The 13765-nt window shown below is 48.4% G+C and overlaps 1 protein-coding gene across 1 annotated transcript in view; it reads left to right on the top strand.

The window, feature by feature from the left end:
• The window catches only part of ABCC11 (ATP binding cassette subfamily C member 11), a 76530-nt gene extending 64814 nt beyond the window's left edge, over nt 1-11716 (top strand). Inside the window, exons 24-30 of the mRNA XM_032255626.1 lie at nt 720-809; nt 2272-2461; nt 3909-4068; nt 8286-8364; nt 9034-9147; nt 10983-11147; nt 11277-11716. Coding sequence (XP_032111517.1) covers nt 720-809; nt 2272-2461; nt 3909-4068; nt 8286-8364; nt 9034-9147; nt 10983-11147; nt 11277-11363 — 885 coding nt within the window. The 3' untranslated portion in view covers nt 11364-11716. The remainder of the gene's footprint in view (nt 1-719; nt 810-2271; nt 2462-3908; nt 4069-8285; nt 8365-9033; nt 9148-10982; nt 11148-11276) is intronic.
• The last annotated feature ends 2049 nt before the right edge of the window (nt 11717-13765 follow it).

The following is a 13765-nucleotide window of genomic DNA, read 5'->3' as shown; positions in this document are numbered from 1 at the left end:
GCTTCTAGATGATTCTGTGGATGTCATTGCTTCTTTCGGAGCCTCAGTTTCCTTATCTTTGGTGCCTCCAATTCCCAAAGAGTCCCTAACTCCTTTAGCCTGGGTTTCCCCGAAGGCAGGACCAGAGACAGGAACTTGGGTGCAGGCGACTTTTTTGGGAGGTGCTCCCTGGAACCAGGATTGAGGGAGCAGCAGGAGAGTGAGACAGGGAAGGAGGAAGTCATCAGGGGAGTGCGACATTGGGGTCCCTGTTCTATGTCACTAGGGCTCAGCTGTCTTGGGATCTCCTGATAAGTATATGGGGTATTCCCAGGACCATGCTCTCAAAGGCTAGGAGATGGGAGCATTTATCTCTGCCAGCTCTTTTTCCCCATCAGTCAAAGCTCATTCTCAGTAACCTATGTCTCCTGGGTTTCTGGGATGGCCTCATGCAGGGCTGGGTGGCTGCTGCGATGTGGGCAGAGGTCTTCAGCAGAAAGACACACAGAGGGGGAACAGTGTCTGGGGAGGCTCTCCCCCAGAACTGCCCATCGCAGCTGCAGCTAAACTCAGAAGTGGGCTAAGGGGGCACCAGGGCGTCTGCTCCATTCTTTCTAGGAAAATTATCTCGGTTTCAGGGGTCACTCAGGGGCAATGGTAATCAGTGGTTTTCAGCAGCATGAGAGCCTGAACACACCCCAGCAGCCTCTTGAGCCCCTGACACTTCTCTTTCCTTCCAGATGGCATCCAACTTCCAGTCCACTTCCCGGATTGGCTTGGAGACAGAGGCACACTTCATGGCTGCAGAGAGGATGCTACAGTACATGAAGGTTGGGTTCAGGTCTGGGTCTGGCGTGGGGAGCTCTGCAAGTTGGGGCATGACTTCTGTGATATCTGCAAGCCACACAGTCCGAGAGCCCTAAGACTGTCCCAGGAAGCTCCGGGCTCCTGGCCCTGCCTCCTTATCTTCCCTGGACTTTTGTTGACCATCTCGCTGAAGCTCTTCCACACCTGTCTGCTCACTTTGTCCACATCCCTCACGGCATTCCTGGGGGGAAGAGGAGATAATCTGCTCCTCTTAGAAATGAGAGGTTTGCCCGGTACAATAATAATGACAATAATCATTGTTCCTATTATTGCTTCTATTTATGTTGTGGTTAAGAGCACAGTTTCTGTAGCCAGATTTTCTGGGTTCAAGTCTAAGCTTTGCCATTTGAATCATTGGAATAACTTGGAAACTTATTCAAACTCTCTTTTCCCCATCTCTGAAATGAGAAAGATGATAGCATCACTTCATCGGATCATCACAAAGTTGAAATGATATAACACGTAAAGCACTTAGCACACTGCCCAGCCCACAGTGAGGCTCCATCGTGTTCTTTATTATTGTGATTGAGTCCGTTCTGCGGGCTAGGCATGGTGCTAAGCCCTTTATCTAGACTATCTCATGGGATCATCGAACAATTTTATTAGGTTGATTGAATGAGTATCCACATTTTTCAGACGAGGAAACCAAGGTTGGGCCAGGCAGAGCATTTGCTTAAGATCACACAGGCTGGGGCTGGCAGAGCCGTCTGCAAAGCAGGTCTCCTGCCCCGTCACATGAGTGGAATTCATGCATTGTAGAGCCCTGATTTCCTACCCAGGGATGCTGCCGTGACATGGCACCAGCCTGGAGAGCTGTGGCTTACAGCCAGTGGGGCAGACCCAACTTCTTCTCCAGTGTTTTTTCCAACACACCCAGCTGCACTCGATGCAGAGTGGGCTCGGTCTTAGTCAGATCTGGGTTGAGTTCCAGCCTGAAACTGCATGGTCTTCAGTAAGTTGTTAAACTTATCTTGAGTAAGTTGTTGATCTTAAGCAAGTTGTTGGATCCTCTATCTTCTCACCTGGGAAATGCCTCTAAAAAGGCCTGTCTCATAGGATGAGGATAGAGATTAAGTCTGCACAAGGGCTCTGAGCTATGAAACCCCCTAAGGGGCAAGTCTCTGCTGCCTTTACTGTCATTATCTTAGATTCTGCTTCTTTAGAATCACACGGGAAATCAGGAACGATGCTCTATGTTAATAACAAGGGAATTAGCTATGCAGCTTTCTCACTCTTGGAGGGAAATTTTTGTGTTTTAGGGGATGGGAGTGGGGAATGTTCCTCTGATTACACAGCAGAGGGCTCGACCTTGGCCCAGGGCAGGCTGGGGTAGGTCACACCCCCTACAGTGGGAGGCTGGCAGGTCCGAAGGGGATGGGCCGAGATGGATGACTACTGATTTCTTTTTCTTTCTTCAAAAACAAGATGTGTATCTCGGAGGCTCCTTTACACGTGGAAGGCACAAGTTGCCCTCTGGAGTGGCCACAGCATGGGGAAATCACATTCCAGGATTATTACATGAAATACAGAGACAACACACCCATCGTGCTTAATGGCATCAACCTGACCATCCGCAGCCACGAAGTGGTGGGCATCGTAGGAAGGACGGGCTCCGGTGAGCTGAGCTTCCCAGGGGAGCATCCCCTCCCCCCTCCCTTGGCCCTTTGGGCACTAGACCTATTTGGGAGCGTGTGTTTGCTCAGCAAAACCCAAGGTCCCTGTGGTCACGGGATTCCAATGGAGGAGAGAGATGTTAAATAGACCAGCAAGTAAAGACGTAGATATGACAGCTTCAGGCTGCAGTGGCTGCCAGGGTGGTGTTATGCAGAGTAATGGGGCTAGTGCTACCGGGCTGTGGATGCCTGGGCTCTGGTGTTTAAGCTGAGGCGTGAAGGGTCTGGGCAGGAGCACTTTTGGAGGGGCAGTGCAGGGCCCTGCCAGGGTAAAGAGCAGGAAAAAAGTCAAATCCGACTCCCCTTTCCTCCCTCCCCGTCCCTTTCCTGCACCACTCTCATCAGCCTCTGTCTCCTCCTTCCTCTCCCACTTTCCTTTCTCCTCCTCAGTTTCTCTCCCTGTCTTCCTCTCCTGTCACTTCTGGGAGATCTGGCCCAAGTCCCCCTCCCTCTGCCTCTTTGCACTGTTCAAAAGATACTGTTCAGACTTGGTTCTTGTCCCCTATCCCCCACCCCTGGGCACCCCAGAGCTGCCTCCTCCAGGCAGCCCCCTGGAATGATGAGAGCATTCCTGGTCTCCGTCTCCTCGGCACTCCTGCACTGTTCGCACGGCTGCAGGGTGAAGAGCTTCCAGATATGTCCTTTTGTGTGTTCTTCCCTTGCTATTGTCCACCTGCCTGCTGATTGTTGGAAACCCTGAGAGGGCTGGGATCTGGCAGAGAGAAGCCTTCAGTAGATTCTGACCCTACTGACGGTATTCATTCAGTAGGTATTTACTGAGCACCTACTGTGTGCCTGGGAAGCTAAAGGTAAACAGGACACACAGCTTCTACCCTCATAGAGCTTATCTTTGAGAACAGGATTGAAACCTCCAATGCTTTGGGACCTGTAAAGTGACATAGCTGAGTGCCATGGGTCTGGGTATGATGTATGGGGAGTAGGGAGGGCGGGTGGTGACTGCAGAATGCCACTCTGTTTCAACCAAGTGGCTGCGCCCAGTTCTAGCTGAGCTGGGGAGATGATATGGGTCCAGTGTTGCCAGTTCTACTGAGTTTGAAGAGAAACGTCAATTTGAATTGTTGTATCTAGAATTTTTTAAAATGCTGGCAAGGAATTTAAAAATAACCCTAATGGTGGGTGTATGAAACAAAACACGCCAGTGAGCTGGCTTTGATCCAGGGGTCCCACGTGTGCCCTCTGGCATAGGCTGGAAGAGCTGCTCATGGCTCTAGGTACCACCCAGAGCAGAGACGCCAGCCCTCTTCTACCCTCTCAGGGCCCACAACGATGAAGAATGGGCCATGGAGGGTGGCGATCTCCAGGTGTGACCTGTGCCTCTGCTAGTGCAGATGCAGGAAACTGAGGCCCTGCTTGTTTCTTGCCCTACAGGGAAATCCTCCTTGGGGGTGGCTCTCTTCCGCCTCGTGGAGCCCATGGCAGGCCGGATTCTCATTGATGGCGTGGACATTTGCAGCATTGGCCTGGAGGACTTGCGGTCCAAGCTCTCTGTGATCCCTCAAGATCCGGTGCTGTTCTCAGGAACCATCAGGTGAGTGCTGGGCCAGCAGCCAGCTTGTGGAAGGGGGGGGGTCACAAGACTGGGATTCCAGCACCAGGCTGCCTACAGTGAGTTGGTGATCAGCCTCCTTGGCCTGCTGGGCCTCTCATGCCTGCCTGGATTACCTCACTGAAGTACTGTTGAGGATGAAATGAGGCCCCAATATATACAAGAGCACTTTGTAAACCACAATGTTCTACACAAAAACAAGACTTATTTTTATTTTTTCAAAACCTGATGGCCATGGTGGTGCACACCTGTATTCCCACCTATTTGGGAGGCTGAGGCAGGAAGATCACTTGAGCCCAGGAGCTCAGCAGTAGTACACTATGATTGTGTCTGTGAATAGCCACTGCACTCCAACCTGGGCAACACAGCAAGACCCTGACTCTATTCAAAAAACAAACAAAAAACAGAAACAAACCCCTGATGGGATTGGTCAGATTTCACTACACCAGTAAACATTTGCACTCAGGCTACCAGGATCTTTCTTGTCCAGATGTGATTTATTCTCCTCTCCGTGCACTGGGCAAAGCCCCTGGGGGTGTTTTTAGGAAGTGCGTCTTCAATGGTACACATTCTGGACAGGGGTGAAGTGAGAAAGAGTCCAGGCAGCCCAGTCAGTGAAGCAGACAGAACCAGATCTTCCAGCCTCTTCACTACACTTCCTGTGTCCTCAGCAGTCAACTCAGGGATGAAGTTTTATCCGGATTAGGCTTCTACTGACAGTGCACTTTATCTGGGAGGGATCATAAAGCCTTGGGGACTGAGGAAGACAGAGGCATAAAAAGCAGGCTAGGTCCCCCATGTTGTGTGATATTTAAGGAGAATTCTTAGAGCCAGGAGGGTCTTAACTGAGCCCCAGAGCTTCATTCATTCATGAATTCCTTCATTCATCCTTCCGCACATTTAACTTGCCTTTTCTGAGCTTCTGCCTGGTCTGGACACTCGGCTAGGGACTGGAGCCAGTTTAATGAATATACGTTTCCCCTGTTCCCCCACTAGGCACTCACAGTGTGGGTGGGGAAGGTGGATTTGTAGAGGGGTAAGACCCAATAAGTCACAGTATGAAGAGGTAATTGCTAGATCAGAGATAATGAACAAAGTGCTAAAGGAGCTATCAGTGAGATGAGTCACTGCCTGAGTGAATCCAGAAAGGCTTCCCAGAGGAATGGACATCTGATCAGGGTTTTGAAAGCTAAGTAGGAGCTTGCCTCGCAGAAATAGGAGAGAAAACTGTTTCCAAGGAGAGGGAAGAATATGTGTGCAAACACAGGGTTTCAAATGACTAGGTTGTGAGGCGGGCGTGGTAGTTCACACCTGTAATCCCAGCACTTTGGGAGGCCAAGGCAGGCGGATCACTTGAGGCCAGGAGTTTGAGAACAGCCTGGCCAACAGGGCAAAATCCCGTCTCTACTAAAAATACAAAAATTAGCCGGGCGTTATGGCTCATGCCTGTTATCCCAGCTACTAGGGCCACTGAGGCATGAGAATCGTTTGAGCCCGGGAGGCCGAGGTTGCAGTGAGCCGAGATTGCACCACTGCACTCCAGCCTGGGCGACTACAGGAAACCCTGTCTCAAAACAAACAAACAAACAAACAAAAAACGGTAACGTTAGGGGAATGATAAGACATTTAGTAATAGATTTCTATGTTACAGTAGAATGTGGCCAAATCACTGTGTGTTGGTATAAAGAGTAGTAAAAATATGAACTTATTTATTGAACATTTACATGTGCCAACCAAATGCTTTACTATACTGTCTAATTTAACTGTCCCAGCAACCCCGTGAGGCTCTTTCATTATCCCCATTTTACAGATGAAGTCACAGAACTTAGAGAGAAAGAGGACTTGTTGAAGGACACATAAAGAAATGGTGAAGATGACCTATAACCCTAGGTGGACTAAACCCATAACTTGCGATATTCCCACCACCCCTTGCTACAGGAAGAAATGTGGACCTGAAATCCTACCTTAAGGCTCTATACCTATAAGTGTCTGACTAAGTCTGAGTGTCTTTGATTCTAGCCTGGCTCTCATACTGGCTCATGGTGTGACCTTAAATAAGCCCTTTAAAACCGATAAGAAAGGGGTGTACCCACTCATGGAGGAGAAGACGTCAGATAGCCCATCCATGAATGTGCTTTGGAGATACCAAGTGTCATGCAAATAAGACCTGCCTCTCTTTAATACACTTTAGCCCTACACACAGGATATGTGTGGCTGACACAACTGGGGAAGGATAAAGCAGAGGTTGACAGCTTTCACCCAGGGCTGCATGCTGCATAGCAGAGAAGTGTCTATAGTGCTACCTGTTCCAAATGCAAGTGTAAAGCTCGCTGGGTGTAAAGTCCAGGTAGTTCCTCTTTCTTATATCAGTTACCTGGATATTAGAATTCTTTTCACTGCAAGAAACAGAAAAGCCAGCCCCCCCCAATAATGAGCTACCCCTTCACACCTCCTGGAATGGCAGTAACAATAATAAAAAGAAAATAGCAAGTATTGACAAGGATATGGAAAAATTGAAACTCTCATGCATTGCCAGTGGGGATGTAAAATTGTGCATGGAAAGCAATTTGACTTTCTTCAAAAAGGTGAACAAAAATTAGCTGGGCATGGTGGTCTGTGCCTGTGATTCCAGCCACTCAGGAGACAGGTGGGAGGCTTGCTTGAACCCAAGAAGTCAAGGCTGTAGTGAGCTCTGTTTGCACCACTGCACTCAGGCCTGGGCAACAGAGTGAGACCTTGTCTCAAAAAAAAAAGTTAAACCTAGAACTACCATGTAATCCAGGAATTTCACTTCTAGTTATGTATCCCAAAGGGTTGAAAGCAGAGACTTCAACTGATATGTGCCCATGAGTGTTTAGAGCAGCCCTACTCACAGTAACCAAAAGGTGGAAACAAGCCATATGTCTATAAACAGATGAATGGAAAAACAAAATGCGGTACATATATACAGTGGCATATTATGCAGCTCTAAAAAGGAGGGAAACGATACATGCTACAACATGCATGGACGCTAAGTGAAAGAAGCCAGACAGAAGGACAAATACTACAATGCCACTTAGATGAGGTGCTGGAATAGGCAAATCCGTGTAGATGGAAAGTAGAATAGAAGTTACCAGGGGCTGGTGGGGAGGGGAAAGAAGAGATCGTTTAATGGATATAGAGTTTTTGTTGGGGATAATGAAAACGTTTTGTTTTGTTTTGATTTGTTTTGTTTTGAGATGGAGTCTCACTTTGTCACCCAAGCTGGAGTGCAGTGGCACCATCTTGGCTCACTGCAACCTCCACTTCTTGGGTTTAAGTGATTCTTCTGTCCCAGCCTCCTGAGTAGCTGGGACAACAGGCTCGCATCACCATACCTAGCTAATTTTTGTAGTTTTAGTAGAGATGGGTTTTCACTATGTTGGCCAGGCTGGTCTCAAACTCCAGACCTCAAGTGTTCCGCCCACCTCTGCCTCCCAAAGTGCTGGAATTACAGGCATAAGCCACCGTGCCTGGCAGGATGATGAGAAATGTTTGGACATAAATAATGGTAATGGTTATGTGACATTATTAATATATGTAATGCTGCTGAATCGTACACTTGTAAGTGGTTAAAATGATAAATATTTTGTACATTCTATCACAAAATAAAAGCCCAAATGGTTTAAGCAAAAGTAGCCTTTAGTAACTCATGCATGATATTGGAGAGGCCAAGGCTGAATTCCAGGGCCTGGTTTTCCCCTAGCATCGCCTTGCTTTATTTTCAACTCCACATGAGGGCCCTGGGGGGCACCATGTATCCCACTCCTATGTCAGGATTGTTGCAATCTCTCCGTAAGTCTCTTCTCCCATAGTAGCAGATATACTCTGATTGGTTATTTTCCCACCCTGAGCTAAGTACTGTGGCCAGGGATCGCTGTATGTCGATTGACTTATCCTTGATTCCTTCACTCCACCTGGAGTGGATGGTGGAGCCCGCCCTGGAACACATGGGTGGGGGGACTGGGGAGGAGGTGCCCCCTAAACAAAACCTGAGGCTGCTGACTGCAGAAGGAACAGGTGCTGGGGAGGTGCAGGAAATCGCAACTCGCAGTGGTTCCAAGCATTTCTCTAAACCCCATAATCCAGTTCTAAACATTCTTGGTCATTCGTGGGCATATAAATGAGTGTTCAAAGGCAAGGTGAGGTTGTCGAACACTTGTCTTTCTCTCATATGGCAGATTCAACCTCGATCCCTTTGACTGTCACACCGACCAGCAGATCTGGGATGCCTTGGAGAGGACATTCCTGATCAACACTGTAAGTAGCTCCAAGGCCCGAGTGTTGGTCTCAGACTGCATCACCCATGGGGGGCTGCTCCTTTGGGGCTCCCCTCACGTGCTGTTCTAGCTGCTGCTGCTTTGGGTCATGGAGGCATCATCTCATGGAGATGAGATGACTTGGCATTCCTAAGTCAAGGCTGATGGCACTCAGACACCAACCATGTGCCAGACACTGTTCTGGGCTCAGGGGCACAGCAAAGACAAGGCAGATGAGGTCCTTGTCCTCCTGGTACTTGCCTTCAATGGGAGGCAAAGGCAACAGGTAAGTGCAAGAGATACTTTCAGTTACTGGTGAGTGCCGTATAGGTAGTAATGAGACCCATAGAAACGTCAGCGCGGGAGCAGCTCCTTTCAATTGGGTGGCCAGGCAAGGTCTCTTTAAACAGGTGACAGCTGAGCTGAGACCAAGTACTGAGGGGCAGCTGGTGAAAGATCCTTTGAGAGGACATTCCGGGCACAGGAGCTAGTGTATGCAAAGGCCCAGAGATGAGAGAGAGCCAGGCACAGTTAAAGAGCAAGAAGACAGAAGCTGGAGCATAGAGAGAGGAGGGGAGTGTAGCCAGAACGGTGGGACACTGACGAGGCCCGGTTGGGTCTCCCCCACGGCGGCTTCCAGGTTATGTTGTCTCTTCTTCCCATATCACAGATCTCAAAGTTCCCCAAAAAGCTGCATACGGATGTGGTGGAAAACGGTGGAAACTTCTCTGTGGGGCAGAGGCAGCTGCTCTGCATTGCTCGGGCTCTGCTTCGCAACTCCAAGGTGAGGCCGCCACTTCTGCATGGCCAGGGGAAGCCACAGACTAGGGAAGCCACACGGCTCCTCCCACCACTTACCATGGGACACCGGGCTCCGAGCTGTACGTTTTGTCAGTAACAACAAAATCCAGAGGGCTTACTCATTTCACTGAGTGCCATTTCAGACGCGTTTGTGGTGTGGGTGAGGCATGGTAGGTGAGATTCACGGCCTGGGCTGCCTGATAGCCGGATTCCTTACACCTGAGCTGAAATGGTGGTCAACTCAACCGAATGATGATTCTCCTTTCCCAGAAAAACACAGCACATTAGACACTTGTTGATTTTATAATTGCCTGCTGCACACTCTTTTAAAAACTTGGATGCAGGAAATCCCTTTTATCTTCATTGGAATTGGGAATTGGATGACAGATGGGGATCCAGGGCAAAATTGCATATGTTAAAAAAATATTACTTTAAGTTCTGGGATACATGTGCAGAACGTGCAGGTTTGTTACCCAGGTATACATGTGCCATGGTGGTTTGCTGCACCTATCAACCCATCATCTAGGTTTCAAGACCCACATGCATTAGGTATTTGTCCTAATGCTCTCCCTCCTCTAGCCCCCACCACCCGACAGGCCCCAGTGTGTGATGTTCCCCTCCCTGTGTCCATGTGTTCTCATTGTTCAACTCCCACTTGTGAGTGAGAACATGCAGCATGTGGTTTTCTGTTCCTGTGTTAGTTTGCTGAGAATGATGGCTTCCAGCTTCATCCATGTCCCTGAAAAGGACACAAACTCATTCTTTTTTATGGCCGCAAAATTGAATATTTTAAAAAATTTCGTGGAACAGTGCTTCTAGAAGTTTTCTAGATATTTTGTCCATAATTTCAGGTGTTTGAGTACGTGGAATAGCTTGGGGCAAAATTTCTACGTAGGTGGGGAAGACACATGTGCACCCACATACTTATGCATGCATACGTACACACCTCCATACTCACATGTGTACACACACACACACACACACCCATCATGGTTAATGAATGATAAATGCAAGAACTATTGGTGCAAACTGTCAGAGCTGTGGGAAAAGAGCTCAGTGGGACCCAAAGCATGGGGAAAATTTCAGACGAGTTAGGACTTTCCCCCTCTTCTCAGGAGACATGAACAACAGAATTTGTAATGTGCGTGGACTACTTTCTTCACTTCACACATCCTTATTTCAATTATATAGCTATTTGGTGCTGCAGTGCCCTCCACTGTATTGCTTCCCAAATTTGAGTCACTACTTTATGATTTTTGTCATCCCATTTTTGTACCGCCTACCCTGTGATTTGCTAATGATACTCTCTTTTCAAAAACAGCCTCATCCTGAGCAGCAACATTTGTGAGATCACACTTGCGGTGCAAGTTACAGTTTCCACATGCATATTGTTAATGAAATAAATACAGAAATGTTAAAGTAAAAGGAGTGTTTATCCATATGCTGGAGAAACCATCTCCTGTGCCTCCTGGGTGTGTGCCTTCCCCCTGCTTGGAGAACACTGCTCTACTTTAGGTCAATGTGAAAGGTTCATAAAACAAGAAGTTGCCACTGGGCCATTTTCATTTCCAAGAACTTAATTCTCTGGCCACTAAAATGGAGTCAGCTCCTGGCTGAGACCTAATGTTCTCTTCATAAGGTAATGGATACGGAGCAATCAGAATGGGCTTTGCTCTCCACACAATTCTCCCATTTTCCAGTTAAGGAAATGGAGACCTGGAGAGGAAGGGCCCTGGTGAATTATCGGTAGAACCAGGGCCAGACCCAGGTCTCTGGGGTCCAAAGTGGACGCCCTCATCCCTGTTTTGTATTCATCAGATCATCCTCATCGATGAAGCCACAGCTTCCATTGACACGGAGACTGACACCCTGATCCAGCGCACAATCCGCGAAGCCTTCCAGGGCTGCACTGTGCTGGTCATTGCCCACCGTCTCACCACCGTGCTGAACTGTGACCACATCCTGGTCATGGGGGACGGGAAGGTGAGGGCTGCGTCCCTGGGCTGGTGGGAGGATGGGTGCTCAGGCTGGCACCCCGGATGCCTTTGAGTCCTCCAAGCACACAGGCTCAGCTGTATCCCGACCCTCCTCTTGCCTTTCTCCACCCTCCAGGTGGTAGAGTTTGATCGGCCGGAGGTCCTGCAGAACAAGCCTGGGTCGTTTTTTGCAGCCCTTGTTGCCACAGCCACTGCTCACTGAGATCAGGAGACATGGAGACTTCATGGAGGCTGGTGGCTGAGCTCAGAGGGTCACCCACGTGCAGCTTTGAGGCCTGTAGTCTGTGGCCTTCTCATCTGGAGACGAGAATGTCCCCTGAAGCAGGCTGAATGTGGGGGGTTGGTGGATGAAAACTCTGGAACAGGCTACTCGATGGGTCTTAAAACCTTAGAACCCCAGCACCGTTTGAGACACAGGATCCAGTGATCACATTGGTCTTCTTTTATATGTTGAATAATTTTATAATACGGTAAAAGCTTATAGTTTTCTGATCTGTGTTAGACGTGTTCAAATGCTGTATTGTCTTTGTAAAAAATAAAATCAAGGAAAAATCACTTTCTTTGTTCTTTCTTTCTTTTCTTTTCTGCTTTTTTTTTTTTTTTTGGAGACAGGGTCTTGCTCCGTTGTACAGGCTGGAGTGCAATGGCATGATCTTGGCTCACTGCCCCACTCCCAGCTTCAAGCGATTCTCCTGCCTCAGGGTCCCGAGTAGCTGGGATTACAAACATGTACCACCACACCCAGCTAATTTTCCTATTTTTAGTAGAGATGGAGTTTCACCATGTTGGCCAGGCTGGTCTGAAACTCCTGACTTCAGGTGATCCACCCACCTCGACCTCCTAAAGTGCTAGGGTTACAGGTGTGAACCACCGCCCCTCGCCATCTTCATTCTGCTTTCTGTGTTAGCTAGTACTTGTTCCGTTGCAAGGAACAGAGACTCCCTCAAACTGACTTCTGCAAATAAAATGGTTTGTTGTTCTTGTAACAGAAAGGTACAGAAAAAGTCTGGGGCTGGGTGCCAGAATGAAAGGATGCCTGTCTTCTTGCCTCAGTGATTCCATGGTGAACTCTCACTGGGCCAGCTTAGGTCATGTGCTAGGCTGTTGGCATACTGTGATTTGCCAGGCCTGAGCCACATGTCCATACTTGGGCCTGGGTATGGGATCTGCTGCCCTGAATTATATGGACCGAGAATAGAAGAGGTTGTTTTGCCAAAGTAAAATTGAGATGCTTTTACTACCTGAAGGAAGGCTGGATGTGGATGCTGGCCAGGCCCCCAAATAGCAGCTGTCTACTATGATTGTTTACTGAGGAGCAGCATAACTTAAAACATATGCCAACTGAAAATAATTTGTTTTCTCTCTTTCTTCTCACTCCCCCACCCTTCACATGTGGTTGTAGATATATAAATAGAAAAGGCAGTCATTTTCAACTTACTTCAACTTACTTCAAAATGTGTTTGAAAGTATTTTCCTTTTTATTCCAGATTATCAAGTCTGATTTTCCAAAAATCCCAAAAGAAATCAATTTAGTAAACCCACGTTTCTCTTGCTTGCATTTGGTGGGTGCTGGGTATGAAATATTGTCCCTGCCCGAAGGGACTTTGGAATCTCGTGAGGGTAAGTAAACAGTAAAACTAAACAAGTAAACAGGCGGTTCCAGAACAGGGTGACCTGAGGCTAGAGGCAGGAACAGGGTGCAGAGGAAGAGGCAGCCTCCGGGGGCTTCCTGGAGGCAGTGTGGGCACAGTTTGCTGAGACCTGAGCACTGAACAAACAATTACTCTGTTGAAGGGGACTGGGGCAAGAAAGAAAGTTCAAGGTGGAGAGAACAGCGAACAAATCCCCGCGGGAATAAACTACCACAGGGGCTGATGCAATCCCTGGACCTGATGAAGGAGAAGGACCGCGTCCTAGAGCACGAATCTTCTGCACCCTAGAAGAAGCAAGTGGCACCTGCTTCTTCTAGGGCGTTTCTCTTTCTTTAAAGATCCTTTGCTCTGTCATTCCCTTCCCCACCGGTCCTGGCTTTTTTCTTTTTTGGGCCCTGAGGCATCCCTGGGAACCCCATGCACTACCATCCCGTCACAGCTCAGCAGGGTCACAGGGCTGCTCATCTGCCATGGAGGGTGACTCTCCTTCCCCTGCCTACCCCTTCCCAGAGTTGCTGTGGGACACTGCCCGCCTCACAGGTGAGGGAGCGCTCCACACACTGGGATGTCCCCGTCACACTCCACGCAAGGTCCCTCCCCAGGCCAGATGCAGCTGCCGCCTTTTCCTCGAGTGGCCAGCAGATGGTAGCCTCATCCCAAAAATGCGGGGTAGGTCCCACGGGGCTTCAGAGCTGGCCGGATCCACGGAGAGAATTCGCCAGAAAAGTGTTGAATCCTGGAGTCAGAGGACAGGAAATAGAGCCCATTTCCACTCTGTGCAGGGCCCCATCTCATCTGCACCCGTCCCCACCTCCAGCAGCAAAATATGAGAACCATTGGCTCCCAGCAGCAATAAAGCAGAATTTTTTGAAAAATACCATTAGTTTTTAAAACAATATTTTATTTATATATATATATATATATATATATATATATATATATATATATATAT

The sequence above is a fragment of the Sapajus apella genome, unplaced genomic scaffold (genome assembly GCF_009761245.1).
Source record: "Sapajus apella isolate SASKATOON/1434 unplaced genomic scaffold, GSC_monkey_1.0 scaffold90, whole genome shotgun sequence".
NCBI classification, from domain to species: Eukaryota; Metazoa; Chordata; class Mammalia; order Primates; family Cebidae; genus Sapajus; species Sapajus apella.
This window is presented reverse-complemented; position numbering and strand designations above follow the sequence as displayed.